The sequence below is a fragment of the Takifugu flavidus genome, chromosome 10 (assembly GCF_003711565.1).
Source record: "Takifugu flavidus isolate HTHZ2018 chromosome 10, ASM371156v2, whole genome shotgun sequence".
Classification (NCBI taxonomy): Eukaryota; Metazoa; Chordata; class Actinopteri; order Tetraodontiformes; family Tetraodontidae; genus Takifugu; species Takifugu flavidus.
Genome location: NC_079529.1, coordinates 2,484,552 through 2,509,845, shown reverse-complemented (window position 1 = coordinate 2,509,845; position 25,294 = coordinate 2,484,552). Strand labels below are relative to the sequence as shown.

At 45.5% G+C, this 25,294-nt stretch overlaps 3 protein-coding genes across 12 annotated transcripts; 2 read left to right on the top strand and 1 right to left on the bottom strand.

The window, feature by feature from the left end:
• The first annotated feature begins 40 nt into the window (after nt 1-40).
• On the top strand, nt 41-3,246 carry rnf41l (ring finger protein 41, like). Of its 2 annotated transcripts, XM_057044638.1 has the most exons (8): nt 41-185; nt 720-975; nt 1,284-1,490; nt 1,583-1,722; nt 1,994-2,020; nt 2,285-2,444; nt 2,523-2,643; nt 2,779-3,246. In XM_057044638.1, the coding sequence occupies exons 3-8, from the start codon at nt 1,285-1,287 to the stop codon at nt 3,151-3,153; spliced, it is 1,029 nt and encodes a 342-aa protein (XP_056900618.1). In that variant the 5' UTR covers nt 41-185; nt 720-975; nt 1,284; the 3' UTR covers nt 3,154-3,246. The 2 variants fall into 2 exon arrangements, with proteins under 2 accessions (XP_056900618.1, XP_056900619.1); XM_057044639.1 differs by lacking the exon at nt 1,994-2,020 and having other exon boundaries at nt 56-185; nt 495-975.
• Nucleotides 3,247-3,640: 394 nt separating this feature from the next.
• virma (vir like m6A methyltransferase associated) lies at nt 3,641-15,764 on the bottom strand. 5 transcript variants are annotated; one of them, XM_057044626.1, is made up of 27 exons: nt 15,616-15,764; nt 15,079-15,188; nt 13,446-13,532; nt 12,678-12,726; nt 12,435-12,597; nt 12,217-12,336; nt 11,678-11,917; nt 10,464-11,194; nt 9,871-10,011; nt 9,579-9,805; nt 8,944-9,471; nt 8,705-8,859; nt 8,548-8,630; nt 8,096-8,189; nt 7,424-7,812; nt 7,186-7,341; nt 6,873-7,108; nt 6,546-6,795; nt 6,253-6,470; nt 6,028-6,157; nt 5,754-5,894; nt 5,518-5,672; nt 5,140-5,236; nt 4,797-4,963; nt 4,345-4,694; nt 4,090-4,236; nt 3,641-4,001 (listed from the first exon to the last, which is right to left on the bottom strand). In XM_057044626.1, exons 1-27 carry the CDS (start codon nt 15,676-15,678, stop codon nt 3,814-3,816), a joined length of 5,415 nt encoding a protein of 1,804 aa, XP_056900606.1. In that variant the 5' UTR covers nt 15,679-15,764; the 3' UTR covers nt 3,641-3,813. The 5 variants fall into 5 exon arrangements, with proteins under 5 accessions (XP_056900606.1, XP_056900608.1, XP_056900609.1 ...); XM_057044628.1 differs by having other exon boundaries at nt 3,641-3,998; XM_057044629.1 differs by having other exon boundaries at nt 5,754-5,895; nt 6,026-6,157; nt 11,702-11,917.
• Nucleotides 15,765-16,136: 372 nt separating this feature from the next.
• On the top strand, nt 16,137-24,835 carry esrp1 (epithelial splicing regulatory protein 1). 5 transcript variants are annotated; one of them, XM_057044634.1, is made up of 16 exons: nt 16,137-16,481; nt 16,735-16,893; nt 17,361-17,477; nt 17,827-17,938; nt 18,281-18,424; nt 18,585-18,639; nt 18,746-18,853; nt 18,933-19,065; nt 19,170-19,212; nt 19,323-19,642; nt 20,152-20,376; nt 20,462-20,714; nt 21,763-21,940; nt 22,287-22,428; nt 22,845-22,931; nt 23,679-24,835. In XM_057044634.1, the coding sequence occupies exons 1-16, from the start codon at nt 16,350-16,352 to the stop codon at nt 23,811-23,813; spliced, it is 2,343 nt and encodes a 780-aa protein (XP_056900614.1). In that variant the 5' UTR covers nt 16,137-16,349; the 3' UTR covers nt 23,814-24,835. The 5 variants fall into 5 exon arrangements, with proteins under 5 accessions (XP_056900614.1, XP_056900615.1, XP_056900613.1 ...); XM_057044635.1 differs by having other exon boundaries at nt 18,743-18,853; nt 20,462-20,702; XM_057044633.1 differs by having other exon boundaries at nt 18,743-18,853.
• Nucleotides 24,836-25,294: the final 459 nt, after the last annotated feature.

Genomic DNA, 25,294 nt, shown 5'->3' with positions numbered 1-25,294 from the left:
ATGGGGTATGTTTGATATGTATCACCAAAGCAGATTTCAGGTTACTGCCCCTTCAAATTACAGCGAAATGCTAATTCTCGTGATACAAATTGAGCTCACTCTCAGGAAAACTTCCGGTATGACCCCCTCCCCTCAGACTGTCGAACTAATTTAGATGGACATGGGGAGAAAGTAGCTGCAGAAAGGTAAATAATAGTTTTTGCGAAATTTGATTGTTCAGTTTAAAAATTACTCCAAGAGGTAATGCATTTTCCACCAATTCTACTTTACACTCGGAGTAGATTAACCGCGATAAAGCCCCAACAAAACTATTTGTTTTTATCAATGAACAAAGCTATATTATTCAGTCTTTGATAAGAGTAGTTCTGGTACCTGAATTCTCAAGTCAATAAATTTAGCAGAAACAAATGTTAAAGGAGCATGTCAATAATAACATGCAACCAGTGGTTTGGATGGCTCTTTGACTTCTGTTTGTGCTGTCTGATGTTGTGTAGTCTGTAATCCAATCAGGGAGGGAGAAAGTGTAATCCACGTAAATCCTACATCAAGTGAGAGACACACTCGGAATCCAAGGATAGGGTGTCATTAACAAAGACCGCAGCAGTTGAAGGACAGTAGTAATCTTTGAATCCAGCAGGGAGAACATTCTGTTGTTGAATTTAGTCTCGGGGCTTCTTCTCTTGTAATTCTGCCCGGTCCCAACTGACCTCGACCGACAGCTGGCTGTCAGTGTTCCCAGGTGTCGTTGTGGGATACCTCTCCATGGATACGCAATCCCCCAGGTAGGGGAGGATATGAAAAGAAGATCTCTACCTTTATTGGAGCACCATAAGAGGAAGAGGATGGAGAGGGAAATACTATAACTGCTGAGGAATAACAGAAGATAACCTGGGGAGGACTGAACATCACAGTCAAAGAAACTACAAATAGGGGATAAAAAAGGAAGAGCTGGATCTTTTAAAGTTACCTTATCAGGTATGACAAAGGGTTGTTGTCTTATATTGTTGCTGTTGAGGACCTTATTCATTCTTTTGGTAGTTATTAATCCTTTTAACTATGTGTTAATGCTTATAAACTCAAAAGCATTCGCACTTTGCCAAAAACAGAGAAACCACAATCAACCAGTTGAAATATCAGTTTGACCAGAAAATCTTTAAAAAACAAATGATCTTTGTGATTTATTTTGGCATAACGCCCAAGGAATTCACAAGAGAGTAAGGAGTCAAACTCAAAGAGAGTGATTTTTTTTTTAATTATTTCTTTTTAAAACACTGTTGCTGCAGGATGGGCTACGATCTGGAGAGGTTTGTGGGCTACGTTAACGAGGGGCTTCTCTGCTGCGTGTGTCGAGATGTGCTGGAGCGCCCCCTGCAGGCGCCCTGTGAACACGCATTCTGCAGCTCCTGCATCAGTAGCTGGTTGGTCTATCACCGCTCCTGTCCTGAGGACAGGCTGCCCCTGGATGTGAGCAGCCTCAAACCTCTGTACAGGTCTGTCCACTTGTTCCTCTGTGTGTATTTACACGTGACTTTCTTTTGGATAGTTTCTTGCAAATGTGTTCTTTCACTTTTGCCACTGACAGGTACATGCGGAATGACCTGACCCGGTTGCAGATACGCTGTGTGAATGCAGCACAGGGTTGTGAGGTGGTCTGCTCCCTGGAGAACCTGCACGCCCATGAAGACGAGTGCGAGTTTGCCTTTGTGTCCTGCTCTAACACGGGTGAGAAAGTGCTCCCCTTTTATAACAATTTGTGTAATTACGTAATCACTATTTAGACTGTGAGTGTAACAAGACACGTGCGTGTGGGAACAGGTGTTTTTGTTGTCATGGATGCATCCCAAAGTAAGGCACCTACGGGGACTCCCACATACCTTACACAGAGAGCACGCCAGCTCTTCTTTCCATTACACTTTAATGAGCATTTATTTCTCTGTGCGTAGACGTACGTGCCTCGGTGTTCACAATGTGACATGTGACCTGTTGTTGGCAGGTGGAGAGTACATGTGTTACCACTGTGGTAGGCGCTTTTACGGAGTGTGTGCTTGCAGTGTCCTCTGCTGTGTCAGTGAGCCATAATTTTGCACGACTGTGGTGTGACTGTAAAATTTACAGCAACTTCCCCATTTTCTGATACTGTTTTGCAGTGTGATTTAACTGTCCCCACGGAAACACGCCCCTTTCTTGTATGTGGAGCTGTGGTTCGGGATGCCGCCTTCATGCGTTTCCTCGCAGGTTTTTCCCATTTAAGGTCCATCTGTGTCCTGTGCTGCTGCCCTCTCAGGTTGTCCTGTGCAGGTAGAGCGGCGAGGCCTGGAGGCTCATCTCTCGGAGTGTAACTTCCGCAGGGAGTGTCCCAAAGGCTGCGGCCACATGCTGCCATCGCCCAACCAATCGCAGCACAACTGCGTGGCAGAGCTGCGCATCGAGGTGGAGATGCTGAGGTACGCTCTGACTCCTGCTGCGGCAGGTTGCATTAAGTTTTTGGATGAAAAGTGAGCCTCGCACAACACTTTTGGCAGGGCGGAGATGATGTGCAAGGTGGAGGAGGTGAGGCGAGAGATGGAGTCACGGTTGGACTCTCAGAGGAGACACATGGTGCAGAAGGAGTCGCAGCTGAAGAGTGAGGTGGAGGAGCTTAAGGTGAGCTGTCAGTTCCTTCCCGCGTGTTTAAGTTCCCGTGAGTTTGAATCAATAATGGCCAGAACATTAAAATATCATGACACAGAAACGTCTCCGTGAACACTTGACATACGCTGCTATTTCCTGTCCTCTCAGGGACAGTTGGCCTGTTTGATGTCTGACATGAGAGCCCTGTTAGGGGCTGAGCGTCTGAGGAGACAGGAGCTGGCGGAAGCAGAGGTGGAGAAGAGGGAACTGTTGGAGCTCCTCAAGGACATGCAGCCGTCCAGGGGCCGGCCTCCCGTCGGCAAGGCAGACAGAGAGCGAAATCAGGGAGAGCAGCAGACATCTCCGTGGGAAGTGTACAGTGAATCCAGGCAGCAGCAGCAGAGGGAGACGACTTTCCCGTCCATGTGCGCGTTTGGTTCTCCTGCGTCGCCTCAGCTAGGAGACGCGGTGCGGAAAGGTGGCACCAGGAGTGTGACCCTGGACTGCATCAAGAGGAAGAGCCGGGAGGTGACGGTCATCTGAGCAGACCGAGCTGATGTGAGATTGGCCACATTACATCGAGCTAAATCTATTTGATACCACAAATGATGAATAAATAAAGGATCTTCATTGTCATTATGTGAAAATTTGTCCAACACTGGCATTGAGGGTCTTTTATATTCTGTAGACTAAAAAGATCTTCTGTCAAGTGCTAAAGTGTTTGGAAAGCAGACATTTGCGTAATTCTACAATCAAAATGTTTGATCACAGGTTAACCTCAATGCAAAGGCTTTTCACAAACAGATCCATGTGATAAATCTTTAGGGTTTTTTTGTTTTCTATTGACATCTTTTCTTAGCTTTAGCCTTTTTTAAACTCGTAAAACAAATAAAAACGGTCATTCAAATTCAAAATCCAAATTAAACTGATAAGCAGATTGTCACCTATGTCAGATCTGCATTACGCATAGATTGATCCAGTCCTGGGATTAGTTCACTACTTGAAATGCATGCGCTAAAACACAAAAATGTAAGCTTGATTACCGAGACCTTTATTCTCCAAGTACAACTCTTATAGTAACAAAACATAAAACATCAAAACAAAGTCTTTACATCGTTGTGACTACTTCATTCCACGGCGCTTCCACGGAGACAGTACTTATAATATCCAGATTGGTCCGTGTATTGCTGCAGTCAGGCGACTTTACCTGGTGAAGGAGCGAACATGTCGACCCCTCCCTCCTCCACTTCCTCCTCCACCACTGAATTTGCTCCCCTGAGATCCTCTTCCTCCTCCCGCGCTCGTGCTTCCTCCTCCACTGAGCCAGGACAGCCCGGCCCCTCCTCTTCCTCGCAGAGCTCGGTCCCGTGGAGCCAGACGATATGCACCTACAGCGGTGAGATGGAGGGAAAGACATAAACACCACTTCCTGATGTCAAAGTTTCACAATTAACATAGTGTACTTAAATGCATCCTTACTTGCTGGTGGTTGTCTAGAAGGAAGAGGTCCGCGTGCAAAGTTGCTCTGACCTCCACGGGGTTCACTGTAAGTCTCTCTGTGAGTAACAGCTGGAACTTGTGCACTCCAGGAAGAACCACGGCCTCCTTCTCTGCGAGCGTAGGCACCTGCAGAACCAAAACAGGGATTTAGCGCCCTCTGCTGGCCAATCAATGCTTATGTTTCCGGTATTCTCAGATTTTTTTACTCTTTGGTGCGTAATTGTATCTGCATACCTGAGAGCAAAACACCTTTAGGTTGTGGTGGAGTAAAAAAGCGAGTCTGGCTGTGAAAAGTGGCTCTGCCTCTGTTTCCAGTAAACAGACCCCTGGTGGGGGGTTTAGGGGAGCTCTTGGGGGGGCGTTTAGGGGGCAGAAGTCCGAGAGGAGTCGTAATGTCTTTGATCTCTGCTGCCACAAAGTCATCCACGTGCATACTAGGAGGGCGGGAGGTGTTCTGTTTGCGCTGGCGGAAGATGTCATGTGGCCGGCAAAGGTTCTGTCCAAACCCTCCGCGACCCCCACGTCCACGGGGAGCAGCCATGATGTGGGCTCTCTTAGCAGGTTCAATGTAGTCTGATTTACCACTGTAAAACATGTCCAATAAAAGATGGCATTCAGTGAGTAGGTACATTTTTAAGGAAAATAGACCCAAAAATACACTTTAAACGGTGACTAAAATGTTGTACCTTGATGTGATAAAGGTCTCGTGCTTGTGTTTGCCCAGTCTAAAACCTTTTGTAGCTTTCGTGTGACAAGGAGAAGAAGGTTCCGACAGGAAGGAGCGCTCCAGCTCTGCTTTGAGATCCAGTTCAGGACAACACTCCTGAGCCAGACTCACCAGATCCACCTTCATCTGCCACACAGAGTCAAGTTAGTGTGATATGCAAAATGTACAGCAAGAAAACGGTCTAAAAACGCTTTCTGAGAGCAAACATATGGAAAATAACTGCAGAATAAAATATATCTAAAACCCTAAAGTCAGAGGTAAAGTGCACAATTTCAAATAGAAGAAAACAGACTAGCACAGACCATTTCAAGGTCCGATTCTATCTCATCCGTTTGGAACGGAGAGAACCACAGTGTCTTCAGTTGTTCATCCAGAGCTTCTGACGGAAGGAACACCGTCCTGCAGATACACCAAAAGTCAAAGGCTCTTTCATTGTTGTTCCTCGTTATCATGCACATGAACTTAACGTATTTCAAATTACCTTCATGCTTCCTTCTTTTTGTATATATTTACCGACTTGGTTGTAAAATGCGACAGCATGTTTTCCATTAAATGCACAATTATCAATATGATACAAAATAGCATTATTATCATCAGTATTATTATCATTACTATTATTATTTATCTAAAATGAAATGATATGGCCTCTTCATGCCTGGCGAGTTAATTGAGACTGGTACCTGTTTTTAAACTGGGCTCCGAGTGTCTCGGGTGCAGGCAGAGTGGGTTCAGGTTCATTTGTGGAGGGAGTGTCTGTCGCTGCCTCGAGGACCTGCTTCAAAACAATCACATTCTCCAACATGGTCTCCAGCGGGTCCTCCTCCTTACACAGTTTCTGCAGAAAACAGAAGAACCAGAGTCAACAAGCCATCAAGGAAACGTCTTGAATGAAGTTATTTGTGGACGTAATTTGTACCGTGAGCTGTTTCTCCAAGGTGGTGAGTGGATGAGACTCGGCCTCCTCCCACTGCAGCAGGGTTTTCATTTCAGAGCCTGACAATAACCGAGGCGGTGAGAACGTTGGGTCCTCACCAGAACCCTGACCCTCTTCTGCACACTGGATTAAAAGAAATAAAACATTAATTCTGTATTTCATACAACACAACCAGGCACAAGGTCTTTCTTTAAGTTGTAACTCTTTGCAAATGTACATTCTATAATATTAGGCAGTTCTAAATCAATTTACTGACCGATTCAGTGTTGACGATCTGCCTAAAGAAATCCAGCAGTGTGGAGAGCAGGTCTGCCGAGTCCTTGCTGAAAGAACACACCAGCCTCTTCAGTACCGAGTGAAGTCCTGCACCGTGTTTCTTCAGGGCCCTGAAAGTGTGAGTGAGCGAGTTAATGTTCCCTGGAAATTTGGAAAAAGTTTGTAAAGCAACGGGAAACACGGATAAAGATGAAAGAGAATTTACACTTTGAGATGGTAGAGACCGTAGTCGTGCTCAGTGAGGAATGTCAAAGTCCTGATGCAGGTGAGGAGGAGCGGGACGCTGCTCTCGGAATGGCCCAAAACATCCAATAATGCTTTACACACTGATGACATCATCTCTCGCCCTGGAAGGGCGTTGGCCAGCTGCTCAGTCTCTGACACGCAACTTTCACTTGGTGGGGAAACCACCAAAGAAATGTCCTGTTAAGAGAAAATTAATAGTTTCAACACTTTCTTTCAGAATGTGGAAGATATGTCGACTTTTAAGTGTCCTACCTGATCACACAGTGACTGTAAAATAGTCCCCACTACTTCACTGCATTGCTGCTGCTGTAAGGAGTGATCAGCAGGAGGGACCAGCAAAGACAGCATCAGGGGAAACAGATCGGCCAGTTGTTCATCTCCTAACACGGACCCGGAGAGCAGGTGCAGTGCTGCGCTCTTACACGCTTTCTGTGACACCAGGGTATCCATCAAAGACAGGAGGCGCAGGGCCTGTCCCCAGCACACCGTCTTGCCTTCCGCCCTGTAGTCACAGTGTGGACAATTATGACACATTTCCAAGCTTGGACACAAACCACCGAGTGTGTGTTGTTCACTCACGGCTGCAGCTCCTCCAGAAGCAGCTCCAGCAACGTCTTCATGGTGAGTGTGGCAGAGGGTGAAGACAGGTCTGCCAGCTGAATGCACATTCTCCTGAGCATAGCCAAGAGAGGGGGGCAACTGGTGGCGCACACACACCTCAGCGCCTCAGATAAGACCTTCCACTGTGCCCGTATATGCATGCACCACAGCTTCCTTGTGTTTAAGGCTACAGCAACATCTTGGATTGTCATTACCTACGCACAAAACATATTACTCATGATCGTGTTTGCAAAAATAGAACCATCAGACAGGTTTTAATATAGGGAGGTACCTGAGTGCTCTGCATTGGCAGAGGAAGTGGCAGGAGCTCAGATAGCAGTGTTAGCCCAGAAAACAGACCTTCAGGGGCTTTCAGGAGGGAAGTCAAAACCTCTTTCAGCATAAGAGACCACGTGTTGCCAGCCAATGTCTCTTCCGTATGAGTTACCTGCATTCATCGGCACAAAACATTAACAACTAATTATACATCATATTTCTCAGTTTTTCCGACCTCCTGGCCATTTACGCACCTCTTCATTAACACCCTGTGTGAAGGTGAGCAGTACGTCGACAATAAGTGCCTGCACTCTGGTCTCCTCTCCGTCCAAACGTCCAGTTGCAGGGATGGAGCACACTATCATGTGGAGTGTTACCAAAACGCTGGCCACACGGGTGTCTCTGAACTGGAAAGCTCCACCATGCAGCAGTTCTGTCAGCATGGTGCGGAGCAGACGCAAGGTGCTGATGCATATACTGAGGATCATGCAGCGCTGAGGGGTGGGGCCCATGTGTCCATGCATCCGCCACGGTTGCAACAAAACACTGCACAGTTTCTGCAGGACACGGACACAGGTGTCCAGCCCCTCGCCAGAAAATAACTGGACCCCTGCCAGGTTCCACTTTAGGTCCTTCTGTTGACCTGTTGAAAAAGAGAAGATTATAAAGCAAAAGGTGGTCTAATAAGTTTATACAGCTGTTGTTTGCACATCCATGTACAAATTCTACATATTCATCTACTTAGTATGCTCGGTATTTATGGGTAAAAGGTAGGGTTTTAATATAATAGTAATAGCCTACTGACCTGCACAACTGTAACTGTAAGGGACTAAAATGTATAACATCACAGGCAAATATGAATAGGAAAAATGTCCCTTACTTAAAAAAGGGTACGTGACCTCTAATATTATGTTTGATGTCTTTACCTTCAACAGTGGGTGGGGGGCAAGCAACCTGACAAAGGACCTTGAGAGCTGTGACGAGTCCAAAACCATCAAGAGTCAACACATTTTCCACATTCTGGGGGTCAAGGGAAGACACACATTGAAAGTATATACCCTTCTTATCTGCATTTTGCCTTGACTCAGGTTTAGACTTGCAGGCGAACACATTCCAGAGTAATACATCCTATGTCTTGTGGCTATAAGTAAAGTATCAGCTGGCGGCACAGTTACATAAGCACAAAAGATTGAATGCTTAGTTAATGGTTTTGCTTTTGTCAGGAGTCTTCGTATTGGACAAATGTGTTTATTCCTTAAAGGGTTATGTGAGGGGACAGAGAAAGCCATTTAAAAGTGGTTTAAAAAAAAAAATCTGGTCTGTTTTAAAGGGGGAAAAAGGAAAGTGTTGGGCTATATTTAATGTGAAGGGTGGTTACCTGTTTGATATAGTCTATGATGGTTGGAATGCTGCCAATCTCAAACCGAAGTTTTTCTAGAGGCTCGAGCCATTTCCCAAGTTCTGAAGTACAACAGCAAATCACAATGTAATTAAAAATATAGAGGCACGTTAATCTTTGCCGTGTTGATATTTACCTTGTAACTTGGCATTGGTCTCATCGGCCTTGGCTATGGACAGTAATGGGGCAGCATATTGTTCCATCATCCGCAGGTCATTTGAGGTCTGCACGACCAGTAGCACCAGCATAGTGGCATAATTATATGTCACTGCTTTGCGAGTTTTTGCTTCACTAAAAAAAGATGGGGGGGGGAATGCTTAGAGACAATTGTATTGAAACTATTTTTTTTTAAATCTAGGAAAGAACTCTGTGTACCCATGTCCATCCTTGCTGTAGTGCTGCAGGAGGGTGACCAGGCAGGAAAGGTTGTTATCCAGACTGAAAACATGGGCAACAGCACTGCGACCCGTCTGTGTGAACGTCATCAGGTATATGGCGTGGAGATTGCTTAGTACATCTGTATTATCCCCTTCCTCCAGCCCAACTCCTCCATCTCCTCCTGAAGCCACATGACTCATGAGCTCTGACACACTCTGCAAGGTGTGCAGCGCCTGCATCAACCACATGGTGAAGCCTTCTTCACCAAAACCCGGGCCCGTGAGGCCTCCCTCGCCACCAGTGAAGGTGGTGTCCTCGCCCTCTGCCTCTGCCATCGATGCCATGAGTCGCAGGAGCACGTTGGTTGGACTGGGCTGGGCAACCAGAAAGACCAGACCAGACTGACTGAGCGACAGGAAGCGTAGGAGCTCCCTAACTGCCTGGGTGACGCCGAGGTGGCCGACTGCAGCAGCGGCTGACAGCACTACTGCTGTGCTTTCCAGGAAATGGCAGGCATGCATATACCTTAAAAAAAAAAAAATAGAAATTATAGAATAAAGCTACATTTCATTGGACAGATGAATTCTTGTGAGCTGTGAGATCTGATGCCGTTCTTGCTGTGGGATTTGCACCTATACAGTGCTGGATATGGATCGTCCCGTTCTTGTGGTCCAGTGATTCTTGCAGTAGTGGGAAAGGCTTTGCTCGGTGGCTGCACCATCGTGTACGGGGCTGTCTCTAGCAGGTGATGCAACTCCTCCAAAACCCCTGCCAGCCTATCAAGCTCTGCTTCGCTGACTGGGGGGGCATTTGCTGCTGGCTCCTCCTCCATAGGGCTCTCAGTGTCCTCTACTTCCTCCTAAGAACCACAACAAATAGTAATGTTTGGAAATGGAGGTACAGTATAGTAGAGAGGCAGTGTACCTGCTGTGGCTCGCTGGCCGCTGCTGCAGCTGCTCGTTGAAGATCAACCAATGCCTCATATACATGGCTTTTCTTTAATATGGCATTTCCAGCTGTTATGACCCGGACTGTTTCTTCACGCAGGAACAGCTGCACAAAATGCTGGGATGCAAGACACAAAGCAGAGTATAGTTATGAAAGGCACAACGTGTTGCCCACGACAACAGGTAAGTGCTGTCTAAATATTTTTTGTACAGGGGTGTGTTGTGTCCTGCTTAAAGGAAGATCAACATCTGAGTCAATAACACTAATCCAATATTGGCTTCAATCAAAAGGTCATGCATTAGGAAGACGAGAAAAGTCAGGTTTAAACTTATTCTGTAGTTCCAAAAGGAATTTCAAAGATGCAGTCAAACAAATATCGACCTTTCAACGTACCGGTATATTTGGTGTGAACTTGCAGTTTGGCAAAACACCACAAACTCAAATTCATTGTTGTGGCGAGTGCCCTTTAAATTATTCGATGTTTCAATGAGTAAAATATCGAGTGGAAACACCTAAGAATTTTTCCATTGTTGCCGCTATAGTTTTACATGTGTAATCATGTTTATTACCTGATAGCCACTCTTCTCTGACTCTCCAGCCTGTGTGAAAGCCTCAATACCTGCAGGAGCACTAACAATAGCGCTCAAGGCTTTCAGGATACTCAGTTTTAGCGTAGAGGAGACGTGTTCCGTGTTAAGCAGCTCCAGCAGGATGCGGAGGACCCCTTGATTCAGGAGCTCTGTGAGGCCCTGTGGGCACTCTGCTAGGCATGACACTAGCTTGGCACCAGCTTTTAACTGTCTGAGGTTCAAAGCGATGGGCTGTGTAAGAGCAATCTCCATCATGAGAGCTTGGAGTGCCCACTGGGCAAAAATTCTGATACGGTCCTTCATCTCCTTCTCTCCTTCTCTAAGCAGACACGCCAACCCTTTATCGAGTAGTCCAGGCGTCTCTTCCAATGCAGTGACCCAGCGGACATCTCTGTCATCTCCAATACTTGTTATTAGCTCCTTCAGCTGAGCAACAGCCTCGGCCTCGTCTCCTCCTGCTTCTCCTTCTGTTCCACCAGGGTCCCTGGGTTCCTCCATACTGACCTTCTCAACTTGGATATCAAAGTGCGTTTTATGCGGAGGTGTAAAGTAAACCAGTGGCCTAAGTTCCCGTTCGTATGGGTCATACTGCACAGGGGGGACAGATGCCAGGTCCTCAGGGCTGTAATCAATATCAAAGGTGGGCAACTTGAAGCTACCATTGTCCAGATCGTCCTCATCGCTGGAAATTTGTTCATAACCGTCGTCGCCTGAAAAGATTGCAGAAAGAAGGCTTTGTAAAAAAAATCTATAAATGAGAAACACTTTAGATGCTTGATGAAATGTATAAAAATGAGTGGAAATGTGGAGGCCAGCAACTCAATATTCCCTCACTCACTAATGCACGTAGACATGGCAATAGTTCTGTTCTCCAAACATGCTGGGTTAGTTTGACGTGCAGGAAGTATCCACAAGCGTCAGCCATGGCTATGATGATGCGTGAGGAAGGCCTCCGCCTGAACACTTATGAACTACTATCATAAGCCTTCAGGGTGGATGAGCTTACAGGAGCATCCGGCACTTGTTGGTTGACAGCATGCCACTGCACAGATGCGCTCTCCACACAGCCCAAATGGACCCTGCTCCCATGGGTCCCCTTGAGGGTCTCATGACTTTGCAGTAGCAGAGGATTCAAAGCCTGACATCCATTTGGGATCGCGGGCTATCCTACTCAATCGAAATAACCTCCCTACCTTCCTCCATCTCCTCGTCCTCACCCTCATCTTCCTCTTCTTCCTCCTCCTCCTCTTCCGGGGCGCTCCCTTCGGTCCTTGCATCTTCCTCCTCTTCCTGTTCCTCCTCCTCCTCCTCATCACCTTCTTCCTCTTGTTCAGCATCTGAGTAGGTTTCATCAGCGGGCAGCGATCTTTCGGGTGACACGGCTTCTAGGTAGTCCTCGCGGCCCTGGCAGGACTCATCTTTGACCAGTCCTACTGCGTACGGCAAGTAAAGGGGCAGAGGGCATAAAATTCTGTTAATATATCATCGAGGAAGATCTGCACAGTTTCTAATGTATTGAAACATGAAAAATGTGAACAGATGAACCAATTAAACTCACTTGAGCTTTATAGTGTTAAGAATAACACAATGACAGAAAGTATCAATTTGTCTTTTTCAGACCAAGTCTATAACTACAGTGATCCAGATACATCACACATGCAAATGTGATTTTAAAAAAATATCTAAATTAAATCATTACAGGAGAAAATGAAAACAACAGGACAGTTCAGACCTGTCACATGAACTTGTTCTTCATCATCATCATCTGGGGGTGGAGGTCCAGGTGGAGTACGAGGTCCTCTGGGCGCTGGTCTGGGTGGGCTGCCATTGTACTGGTCATCTTTTTCCCACTCTTCAATAACAGAGCACAGAAGTTTCAGCACCAGCCTGGTTTTTGGATGCTTCGGTATCAGTGAAATTGAGTCTCAGTTTCAGCTCGGTTAAGCCTACCTTGTTTGGTGGTCCTCTTGGGCCCACCAGGCTGCTGAGGAGGTGGGGGTGGAGGAGGAGGAGACGAGCCTTGGTCATGTCCGTGTGGTCGCTCCGCTGTCCCGTATACTGCCACAGTAAGACTGGTGTACCAACCCCGCAGCACCAAGCCATCTGTGTTTACCTGCATGCAACGAGTGCACAATTATTTAATAAATAATATGATAAACCTAACAGCAGTCTAATGTGAAGCCAAATATTCACCTTTCCACTGGGTCTGAACACAATGGATTTGTTTTCATCATATTCCAGGCTGAGGGCAGAAAGATAGGGAAGATTAAATCTTTAGTGCAAAAACTATGAAAATGAAAACTTTATTTTACTCCGCAAATATTCAATATCATAGTTTAATATATGACATATGTAAAGAGTTTTAAGTATTTCAGTAGGTCACAACTCAAAAGTAGGAGTAGAAGGTCACCTTTGAATATAAACTTCCTGTCAGAGTTCCTTATAATAACACTGGGTTTAAATAACTTACAAATCAACAGTACAACAAATAGCAATTTTGCTTTTGACATTTAAAAAACAATTTTAAAGCATACAAGTTCAAAATATCTGCTTGTGAGCTACTGGACAGAGATTATACATCGTGTATGTCTTATATTACAGTTTGAACACAACACATTCCTCCAGAGGTTTATGTTGCTCTGCAGCACACACCTGTTATTATAAAGATAGAATAATAATAATTTGACTCACACATTCCACTTCTCTTTTTGTCACAGACCCCTAAACTATTTTTTTTGTTACTACTGTGAGGGTGAGGTTGAGTTTCAGGAGAGACCAGTCAGCCAGCATGGGAACAAAGAGACTTGAATAAAGGTGACTAAGCACACACCCCTCTGGCAGTTAAGGATAGAGGTCGTGTACAACCGTGACAGGTTCTACAGGTATACAGGCATCTTTACCTCAGAGACTTTAAAGGTTTGTCCAGGATACAACAAGGAAGGAGGGTTAAAACTTTCTTACCTGCCCAGTCTATTGAAAGCAGGGTTGTTTGGTTTAGTGAGATTATTGAAGAAGAGGTCCAACTGAAACGCATGGGGAGACGTCTCCCTAGGATCAAAAACACAGAAAAATATCAAAACGAGCAATGGATCAGTGACCACCAGACACTAAATAAATCAATTTATTTAACACCATTTTGAGGTATTTCCATCAGATTCTTTAATGAAGGTGGGTCAGAGGAACAGATAAACTTCTTGATAATGAAAATGAAGAAAATGAACTCCATAAAACACTTATTGTAAACAAGTGTTAGAAATAAACAACTGCTTTACATGGACATTATGAATCACGGTAAATCGGATGTTCACTTTATAGCTATTAGGGCCATTTACAATAATATATTTAATTATTACTACATCAAAACAGAAACAGAAAAAAAGGGTTTTTGTTAAAATGCATTTAACCAATAATAATAATTATAATCAGTAGAGATATGTCTCTCACAATCTCTGTTGAATAACTTGTGCAATATCTGTGTATTTATGTGATCAGATATCAGAATACAGTGATCCCTCGCTATATCGCGTTTCATCTTTCACGGCTTCGCTGCTTCATGGATTTTTTTTGCGAATCGTTCATTGCAGTTCTCAAATATAATCGAAAGTTGGCATATCCGTTTATAAAAATCTTCTTGCTCAGAAAAAGAAAGAGCGCCAACAACTACCCATAACAATGTTCTTCTCTCGGAGAAAGACTCCTGCGCCTTCAGTAGAAACAGACGCTACAGCGGAGCGGAGTCAGGACGAAGAGTCACAGCTGGGACTTGGAAATACGCCAGTGACAATGTTTCCAACCTTGTATTACTATATTAAAATTATTGTTTTAAACAAATTTTGGGCTTTAAAACAGGTTTTGATTTTTGGTTTCATTCTATAGTTCAGTATTGCATTGTAAAATAATAAAAAAAAATAAAGCTGACTACTTCACGGATTTCACTTTTCGCGTGTTATTTTTGGAACGCAACTCCCGCGATAAACGAGGGATCACTGTATATCAAAACGTGCATGCGTTCTGCCAATGAACATTATAGGACAACAATCTTTAACGGCTGCTCAGAGGGTCGCCCAGTAATGCACATAGATCGTTTACGATGGATGCACAAAAATGAAATTTAGTTTTATTGTATTAGTGACAGCCCTAAATGAATATGGCATCAGAAATAAAGGGGATAAGAAAATTACATTAGGTCTGATTATTTTGTATTGTTTGACACAAATTAGTGGTTTTGTGACACTTTCTAACCTTACTCAATACTTAAATTGGATTTGTTGGTTTGTTTGGAAACTTTGTTACCATTTTTTGGCAGAAATTACTACATTATGATAGCAGTCCAAGTCAGCATTGGTTTCAACATCCTGAGCACGGATCTCCCCTATATGTTGAAATTGCATCGCACAAAGAAAGTAATTTATTTACCATTTAATAAATAACTGAAGTGTCACACATTTCCTACAGATAAAGATGTGTATATGCATAGGTAAATTTGCATTTCTAGCTACTAAATGGTAAGATTTCTAGGTAAAATAGACACCTTTGTCATTAATAAAAGAGTCAGATGTTTTGTGTATTAATGTGTCTGTTGCACAGCTTTTACCCAAATGCTCTGTTGTCTGGTAAGTTGGTGTGAGCCTTGATTCCAGGAGGAATGACCCGAACTTCTGTGATAAGTACCCCGCATGGAAACCGCACAACATCCACATTGGTCTGAGGTCCGATCAATGTAACGCAGACAAACGTAAAAAAAAAGTTCACAACAATTTCCTTAATCCATGTTCACAGTTACACACCACCAGGTTAAGACTCTTAGGTTAGCATTAGCCAATGGCTAACTATTGTAACAAAGTATGAACGGAGTAAAGGAACATCGTTATAAGTCTGGCGATTCACAGTTAAAAGATATCTAACATAGAGTTTTAGCGCCATTAAATCCAGGACTGAGCGACAGTTGTAAAAAAAAAAAAAAGGAAAGGAAGGAAATCGCAACACTAATGACACAACAGCTAATATTAGCCAAATTGAGAACGTTAGCTTAGAAGTTAAACACAATGCTGTGAAAACCTCTGAACATAATGCTGTTTAGTGCATTTCCACAGAAAACGTAAAAAGGGCTTAAAAATGACAAAATTACCACCTCGGAATTCTGGTGTTTAAACGTGTCCAGAAAAAGAAGCTCTGTTGAATTGTCCCCCGCCATCACTTTCCTGCTTTACTCAGGACGGGGTAAACTTCCGGTAGAAGGCGGGAATACTTCCGGTTAATGAAAATGTGCTGTAAATTAAAGTGTAATTATTATTAGAAATTAGTTTTTGATGTATTTTATTAATTTATCAAGCTTAACTTTCTAAATATTTTAATCAAAAAATGGAAACAAATGAGGCAAAGCGAGAACCGTAGTGGGCCTAAATATGAAAGTGTGTCTGTTGTTTAAAGTGCGTCCATTTTCAGGAAACTCGAATTAAAAAATCATTACACATTACATAGTCCTACATGCGTAGGATTTTTATTTTTGATTGATTGAGTAAAACAACCGCAGATGTTCTTGTTTCTTCAGTTGCCACGTCCTTATGTGTTAACTACCTGCGGGAAGGAGGAGGTTCGAAGGGGGCAGGTAGGTCACGTGGCCACAGGTAGACGCAGTACAAAACTGGGAGTATTCAGCCATTATTCCGCGATGGTGACTGCGGGAGGTTTCACATACCTTTTTACTCGGGACAAAACTTGGATTTACGGACCTCGCTGTTGAGACCTGGTGTCAAAGTTCATTCCTTTTTACGGCTCCGCTCCTCCCCGTGCCTGGACACCGGTCGATTTTAACTTCCCCCGCTTCACTTTGCGTATTGTTAGTTTTTGGCTGTCTGTGTTCAGATGACGGCGCAGGTAGATTACCTTGTGGTGCTTTTCACCGCCACATCTGGCGCAAGCGGAGATCTACTGGGGAGTGACGAGAAGGAACTTGTGCAGTTGGTTTGGCAGCTGGTGGATTTAAATAACGAAAAGGTAAAACCATCCATTGAAGTTATTACACGGTTATAACAACTGATTTACCTAAGTGTGAAGCGGGGAGTGTAAAATACATGTAGACAAATCACATAAAGAAGAGGCCACATGAGTATTTGACATTTGAATGTAGTGTTTTGGACTTCAAACACAGAAACCCAACCTTTTTCTGGCTGCATCCTGCAAGTTTCAAGTCAGTGTTTCAAGACTGACAAGTTTCCCCCCCCCCCTTTCTTCTTCACCTGTGAACCAGTTGGGCAAGGTGAATGAGCTCATCATAAAGCCTGACCTCTCAGAGTCCACAGAAGAGAAAGAGGACAAGGATGTGGTGGAGGAGGCCGTGGACGGGGAGTCGGGATCCAAAGCCGACTCCGTCTTTACAGCCACGAGCTTTGAGTCGGCGTTAAACCTGGTAATAACAAAAACAACAAGTTATAAATGACCTTTTTCCCTAAGGTGCCTGTTCCTATCTGAAATTCCCTTTTGCTGTCTTACATCTTTGAGATGTATTATTTTGCTTGTATTGCCGTACCATGTGCACATGGATTTGACAACCGTATACATGCACAAGGATTTAATCACATAAAGTATCAGCTGAACTGGAACAGAAAGAATTGTTTCCAGATCAGGACAGACTTTTTACAGTTTCCGTTTTCCTGATCCGCACATGTAATAAACTACTTCGTGCTTGTATTTGTGTTCCTAAATTTTGCTTTGGAGCCACTCCACATTCTCAAATATTTGTTTTAGTTCACATAAAATATCGTGACAGAACTTTTGTTGTTTTTGAGTCAATTTTTTTGCAGTTTTCGCCCCCCCACAACTGACTTTTTGTAATTTTTAAAAAAAAAACTAAATGTTGGGTAACTCTCTTTACAGTTTCACCTGCAACTGACAAACGAGGTCAACAGCGCAGGCGCAGGCACGTCGGTGTGTCTGTGTACCGACGGGCAGCTCCACATCCGTCAAGTGATTCACCCTGAGGCCGCCAGCAAGGTGAGCGATCGAGTGAACGCCTTGCAGTCAGGGCGGATGTTAGCTCGGCGCTGCAGGAACCGTCAGCGCCTCACACACAGACACAAAAGGATGTGTTGTACCAGCGCCCACCTCCTGTTCACATTAAAAGTCGCAGTGAAAGTTGATCTACAGCCTGACAGACCGACACACACCCATGGACTTCCCATACCTGTGCACATAATTCCACCACACACACACACGCACGCACACACACAGCAAGGCTGATTAGAGTAGCTGCTCTGAGCAAATAATGTAGCTGTGTGATGGCCATAAAATGGCAGCTGTCGTCGGGCTCCTCATTCACATCTCAATCAACTCCTCTTCCCAGAACATCCTGGTCCCGGACTGTTTCTACACCTTTATGGACCTGCGGAAAGAATTTAAGACGCACTTTCCCACATCTGACCTCAAAGCCTTGAACGTCCACGCGATGGCAGACTGTATCCTTTCACTCTCGGTTCGGTTCATTTGTTAACTATGTTTTCAACGGGTTTATACATTTTGCCCGATCTCGTGCAACACCTGTCTGTTGTAGATTACAGGTTGCAGGCCGCAGGGTGTTGGCTGCAGGTCGAGAGGTTTTGAAATGCAAATTGGGAAATAATAGCAGCACATTACTAAGCAGTAATGGATCTGTGCTTGTGTGTGTGTTAGGCTAATATGAGCAAACGTTATTCTTGGTTTTTCCTTTTATTCCTACTTTTTTAACACCTAAAAACACAAGATGTTCAACTGTCTCTGGGACTTCCTTGCTTGTTTTCCTTCACTGTTTCCTTCCCCAGTTCTTAGCGTCCCCTCTAAGCTGTCCGCCATTTGGGATCCCTCAGACTCAGTGGATCCTTCGGCCGTGTTGCCTTCAGAAGTCGCAGTGGAGCAGGTCCAGGTCATGGCCAGAATAGTCCTCGCCCTACTGGCTCAGCCATTTGGTGAGAGCAATTTTTGATTTCACTCCCGGTGGCAAAGCAGCGTAACATTCGGAGTTTCCCAAAAGTGTAAACTTTAACACGTGATCATTCATTAACCCACAGTGGGGGAATTTGCATTGATTATTCATACTTCATTTGTTCCTTCTGCTTTTCTTCCCAGTCCACACATTTTCTAGCCAGGAGAGAGTCAGCGAGAAATTTGAAACCGGCACTTGGTAAGTAAAGTTTGGTTAAAATCAATTTCAATTTTCTGCCCCAGGAAAACATAGCACACCCCCCCCCCCCCCTACACTGTGCTAATCGTGTGCCTTTGTGCAGCAGTAAGATGGAGAAAGTGTGCGACAGCACGGTGATCCGAGCCAGGGGGCTGCCCTGGCAGTCCTCTGACCAGGACATCGCTCGGTTCTTCAGAGGACTCAACATCGCCAAGTATTTATCCGTCACCACCGTCCTTGCTGCTGTCTCCCGTCTCCGTCCTCTGCAATTACCTGTCTGTTGTGTTGTACAGAGGGGGGGTTGCACTTTGCCTTAATGCTCAGGGGAGGAGGAATGGAGAAGCTCTTGTTCGTTTCATCAACGAGGAACACCGAGACCTGGCCCTGCAGAGACACAAACACCACATGGGCAACAGATACATAGAGGTAACCTGTCGGAACACAGCTGGACACTCACAGCTGCTTTGGTGTCTCCTCCTCCTTCGTGACACCTGCAGTGACCGTACGTCTCTGTGTCATTCTAATCACAGGTTTACAAAGCGACAGGAGAAGACTTTCTGAAGATAGCCGGAGGTGAGGGGACTTCTCCGCGTGTCCTGCGTAGCCGTTTACTTTAGCACATGCAGGCTAGGCGTCATAGTGGAAGACGTAATTAAAGTTAAACTTGCTGTCCTCTTTATCAGGTACCTCTAATGAGGTGGCCATGTTCCTGTCTCGTGAGGACCAGATCATAGTGAGAATGCGAGGTCTTCCTTTCACCGCCACCCACGAGCAGGTGCTCAGCTTCTTCTCGCCCGGGGAGGGCCTCAAAGAGACGTGTCCCATCAGCGGAGGGCAGGACGGCATCCTGTTTGTACGCTATCCGGACGGACGTCCTACCGGTGACGCCTTCGTTTTGTTTGCCTGCGAGGAACACGCTCAGTGCGCTCTGAGGAAGCACAAGGAAATCCTGGGGAGGAGGTACATCGAGCTGTTCAAGAGCACCGCGGCCGAGGTCCAACAGGTGCGTCCAGGTGTCGGCCCGGATTTGGTTCTCACCATCACTGTTTTCTTAGGGCTAAATCAGGGTTGTGTGCACAGCAGGATGTAACAGTGTGTGGGGGTGTTTGTTTTCTCCTCGGTTAGGTGTAGGAATTATTGGAGTAAGGCTTATGGGTGGGGACCAGAATAGCAGGATGGATTGTCTTGGCACACTTGACAGGTAGACATGTAGGTAGAGACAAACAACCTCCAACTTTCTTGGGTTTCTTACTTGGGTTACTTCAATAGATTTTCTTATCTTCACTGGATGTTGATGCCCCTGTTTACATACGTGTGCTGTGCTCTCCCCTATCGTCTTAAGTAAATCAGCTGAGGGAGTTTTATTACCTCTATCAGTAAATGCAAACTAATTAGCTCGTCATGTCACATATTTCAGAGATGCCTGGTAAAGTATCTGCGTCAGTGCTTTTATGCCTGAAATTTTAAAAATGACCTAGATTTGATTTTGAAGTTTGTTCTGTATATTTGTAGGTGCTGAATCGGTACTCGTCAGCCCCCCTGATCCCCGTGGCGCCGGCCCCCTTGGTGTCGGTGTTGCCCGCAGTCTCTCTCCTGCCCCCTCCTGGTGGAATGAGGGACTGTCTGAGGCTGAGAGGGCTGCCGTACACGGCCAGCATCGAAGACATCCTCAACTTCCTGGGCGAGTTTACGCAAGACGTTAGGCAACATGGCGTGCACATGGTCCTCAACCAGCAGGTACGCGCAGAAACCTGTCAGGCCAAATGTCCAATGCCGTCGGACACGAGGCCGTGGACTCACCCCTGTCTGCCTCCGTCTCCAGGGCCGTCCGTCAGGGGACTGCTTCATCCAGATGACCTCATTGGAGCGGGCGCTGCAGGCCTCACAGCGGCTGCACAAGCAGGTCATGTTCAGCCAGCGTGGGTCCAACAGCCGCTACGTGGAAGTGTTCCCCTGCAGCGCAGAGGAGATGGGCCTGGTGCTGATGGGCGGCTCGCTCGCACACACACATACACACACACACACCCGGAGCAGGAGTGGGACAGGGCTCAGCCCACCGCCATGTAAGTCGCGACGTAAGTGCTGCTGGGAGCTGGGGGTGCTTCGGGACTGCAGGGTAGGTGGGCTCCTGCCCTGGGGGCAGAGTTTCTGGGTTTCCTCCAATCTAGGTCTGAGGGGAGGTAGAGGACATCTGTTCTAACCAGGACAATTCAGAGCTGTGTGTGGTTCTTCTTTTTAATTTAGTGTATTCAAATGACCAATCTGCATGTCCTGGAAAAGCTCATGTTCATCTTCCTCAGCAGCATGATTGTTACTCATCTTTAATTTGACACCATTGTCTTTTTTAATAGCTCATTAAGGCCATAAAAGGCTGGAAAATTGTAAGCCTGACTCTTGATTGAGAGCGTAGTGTTGAAACAGGGGCTCGCTTTTCTCCAGTCTTGTCAGATTTAGTCGTAGTGGGTGTGGATTTGGCCTCAGCCAAAATCCACGACCCATCTCAGGTGTCTGCGTCTCTCAAATCGGTGCGGCTGCGGAAAATGTGGGCAAAGCTGAACTCTGGTGTGTAGAGAGAAGCTTCTTCTGTGTAACCTATGAATGCGCACTGGTGTACTCCCTTTAAAAGCCGCCCCCTGGTGTGACAAGTGTTTGAAATGCAAAGGCAGATAGAGTAAGCACTGACATCAGGCGGGAGAGGACGTCCGTGGAAGGGAGCTTTTGTGTTTAAAAAAGCCAAACATTAACCGACCTGGGAATTATTACCTCATATAATGCTCAGGAACATTTCTGAACAATGGGTACGACTTCGAACAAGAGGTGCTCCGTGCAATTAGCGTGTTAAAGAAAGCAAAGCGAGCCTAGCTCAGTCCTGCTAATGCAAGAGCTGACAGCCTCTCACAGTCATTTTAAAGCCATCCCTATTTTTTTTTTAAAAAGAGTCTTTCCACCTTTAATATGTACCAGCCGTACATGTTTTAGGTGCCCAGCACTCCTGGTTAGTGTTTGCACGACATTTGCATGAGCTCCTCTCAGAACCAGATGTGTCACCTCACTGTTCCTGTCACTGTTGATCTGCTTGTAAGTTTCTTGTCCCTGTTTTTGTTTGCTTTCTTCCTACTCCAGGCATATCTCCATCTTCCTATCCCTTCAGCCCTGCCCCCCCGGTCCTGCCCTGCGAGGCTGCTGCCCTTTACCCACCCATGGGCCAAGTGCTGCTGAGCCCCCACGCTCTGCCACCAGGACACCCCTACTACCCCGCCTCAGCCCAGCTATACATGAACTACACGGCGTACTATCCCAGGTATACACGGCTGTGTTGGGAACGCCTCTGAATGGATTTAAATGTTTAGAACTTGGGGGGGATTTGGTCTGTCAGGCACAATCTGTGATGATTTATCTCAGGTAAGATGCAAGCCCAAGACAAGGGTAGTTAATAACTGATCCCTGTGGAGAGAAAGCTTGATAAGCATCCGTGACCTCTGAATGTCCCTTTGTTCATGGCAAAACACTCGGGAAGACGCCCGGCGTCTTGTGAACCAGGTGGCCTTTGTTTGCCTGGATACAGGTCAAGTAATGAGTTTGTGTTGCCTTTTTTCTTCACATTAACGGGCCCGTCTGCACTTTCTCGCTTGTCTCTCTCTCTCCAGCCCACCTGGCTCACCTACCACCATAGGCTTTTTCCCCTCCCCCTCTTCAATGTCCTCTCCAGGGGGGTTGGTACGCATGCCTGGTCTAACCTACAACAGCAGCGGCGTCAAAGACCTCATAAATGCAGTCCAAGGCTACCCGGTAAGAGATGAAAACCAACTCAGGGAACAACTGTTTTTTAAATGCAACTCCCTTCCGTGAGAAAGCCCCCGTGCTTCAGCCCTCACATACCTTTTTACAAGGTGAGAGGGCTCTATTGAAGCTCTCCTTCGGAGTGTATTGTCAGGTATCCACTGTGTTTTCCCAGAGGCTATCAAACTCGTTTGTCCTGTCGACTCACCTTGTTCTCTCGCACATACGCGGCTGCTTGCTGGGACTTGCACTGGAGCGAATTATTTTTAAGCAGAGCGTGGAGAGAGTTTATTTTTTTATATATTCAGAATTAGAATAATCTTTTTTCTGTTATGGGCAAACGTCAGCGTTTGCCATTGTGTGTCTGCTAGCCCCCCCCCCCCCCTCCATCCAGTCTCATCACTGCCCCCTTCCTTGCACCACAGTATGCCCCCGAGGATGTTGTCTTGCATGCACATGGGCCCGTGCATGCTCAGGACCCGACTGGGACATTAATTACTCACAAAGACTGGGTGTGTATTTCAGGTGTCTGAGGCAGGTGAGGATTGGTGGAAGGCGCTCTAAGGGGCGGGGGGGTAAACGGGTTTTGTGGTGGCTTGGTGGTCAACAAGGAATTCCAATGAGACCGACAGAAATATTCAACACACTTGATGGAATTTCCCATCAAGCGCTCGTAATCTACCGTGTAAAACTGTCACTCTAACGATAATTGCCGTGTTTCTTCTCTCTCTAATCAATACGGTTCCTCCATTTTCGCCAGAACGTCGGCGTTTTCAAGCCAACCTAAGAACTGATCATTGAAAACCCAGCAGTTAAAATAAAGGAATAAGCAACTCAAACTATGTCTCTTTAAATATATTAACACCCCTGAAAAACCGGCCATACCAGTGGGCCTGTATCCTTTTAGATCTGCATTTTTAAAATTGTTTGGTTTAAATTAGTTTTGTGCCAACTATTTGTCGTAACAGTCGTAACAGTTGACGCTACATGCAAACAACCGTCGAATGATCCATCAGTGTTCTGGATTAACGAACGGCGAGAACACTGTGGATGAGGCCCACTGACTGGGGGCGGGGGCTGTACGACTGTTCTGTTGGTGTTGTGTTCTTATGGGTTCATAATAACAGGTGTGATCCCCAGGTGGAGGAGGTGGTGGTGGGTGACACCTGGTGCTACTGGAAGGCTTCTGTGTTTGACACTGACAGCTAACGTTCGTTCCCTCTCTCTCTTTGTGTTTATGTGTCTCGCCCCACCTCCAGAGTCCAGTAGAACCCGTTTCTCTCCCGAGCAGCAGCCTGATTGGTCAGTCAAGCTTAGGGGACGCTCCGCTCATGTCCTTCCCCGCTCTCATGACCAAGCCAGTGGGCCAGTACCTGGACCTGACTCTGCTGTAGGGTCTTAAAAGAGCTTAGGTCACAATGCGATACATGTCAGACTTTTTTTATCATGTGCTTTGTTAGATTTTTAAATTTAGTCTCTTAGATGTTTTATTTATATCGTATAAGAAAAGAAATTAATGTATTTTGTACCAAAAATCATTGTGGCCTCAGACAAAATAGCAGTTTTGTCACATATTGTACATTTTGTATTTAAAAACTTTATGTAGATGAGTTTTCTTTTTTTTACATTTTGTATGTAATAGCCTAGCTAAAGTCCTTTCCTCTGCAAAGTGTGTGTGTGCAAGTGTGTGTTTTAATAGATAAACATGAGTATTATGCATGACTGCGTAAAGAAATGTAATCAGTTAATTCATTGTATTGTTCATATATAGATATATGAGGATTCTGAAGCTTTAGTGCATGAAGAAGTTAGCAGTGAATCTTTAAGATGTTTACATGTTGCCAAATATCGCACTGCTAATCACTGACTACTGATGACTATAACAGCAGTATCTCTGTTTATTACACCTGTGTTACACTGTGACTCTGTCTTATAATCTTTGATTGTTGCACCAGCTTTACAGAGGTGTAACATCTTATGCTGTAACCCCCCCCCCCAACAATGCTGTGCTTTGTTATGCCAATTATGTCTTGCCGTTTTTGTTTTTTTTAAAAATCATCAAAACTGTTACTGAGTAAATGTCACCAGCCAGATGTGATTTCTGGCTGGTTTTTATGACGGCGTTTGTGCCGAGTGTGCAGAGTTGAGTCGGTCCGTCAGACTTTCCTCGCCTTCTCGCTCCACCGTCTACGCTGATGCTGGGAGAACTCAGTGGAGCAAAGGGGGCTCTTTGCCACTTGGCTTTAGGGGCGAACTTGCCTGGAGAGGTAGATGGAAGCTGAGAATGGAAGGAAATAATGAAGGACACCACTAATGAGTTGTTTTCCCACAGTGGGGCTTCCTGCTCGGGACATGTTGATGTAATAATGCTGAAATTGAAGAGAAAATAAACATTTGCCGCCCTTCAGGTTTTTGACTCGGCGTCTCCGTTTGCCTTTTTTGGAGGGATATGAAATGCAGGAGCAGAAACACACAAGCCGGAGCTGTCTGATGACAGCCGTGGCCACAGGCAACACTGTGGGAACTCCCTCTCACTGTCTTCAGAGATTACCTCCGTTTCTCACACGCTCGACGGCCGAAAAGGCGCCTCAGACACACTAAACATGTTATCTCGGAGGATGGCCCCTTTTAAAACGACACGGACGGTGAAAAATAGTGTGCAGGGAGTGGGAAGAGCAAAGGAAAGCCCGCATAGCCGTGTCTGACCCCTCGGGGTAATTGGCATTGTGTAAAACAATCTTGTGCACCCCACCCATCTTGATCCTTTTCAAACACCCACAGTCATTTTCCCACTCTGAAAAACACTGGTTACACCTGCACAGCAACACCATTAACACATTTCTAACCCCTCTCTTCAGTTCTTCCCCCACCAGAA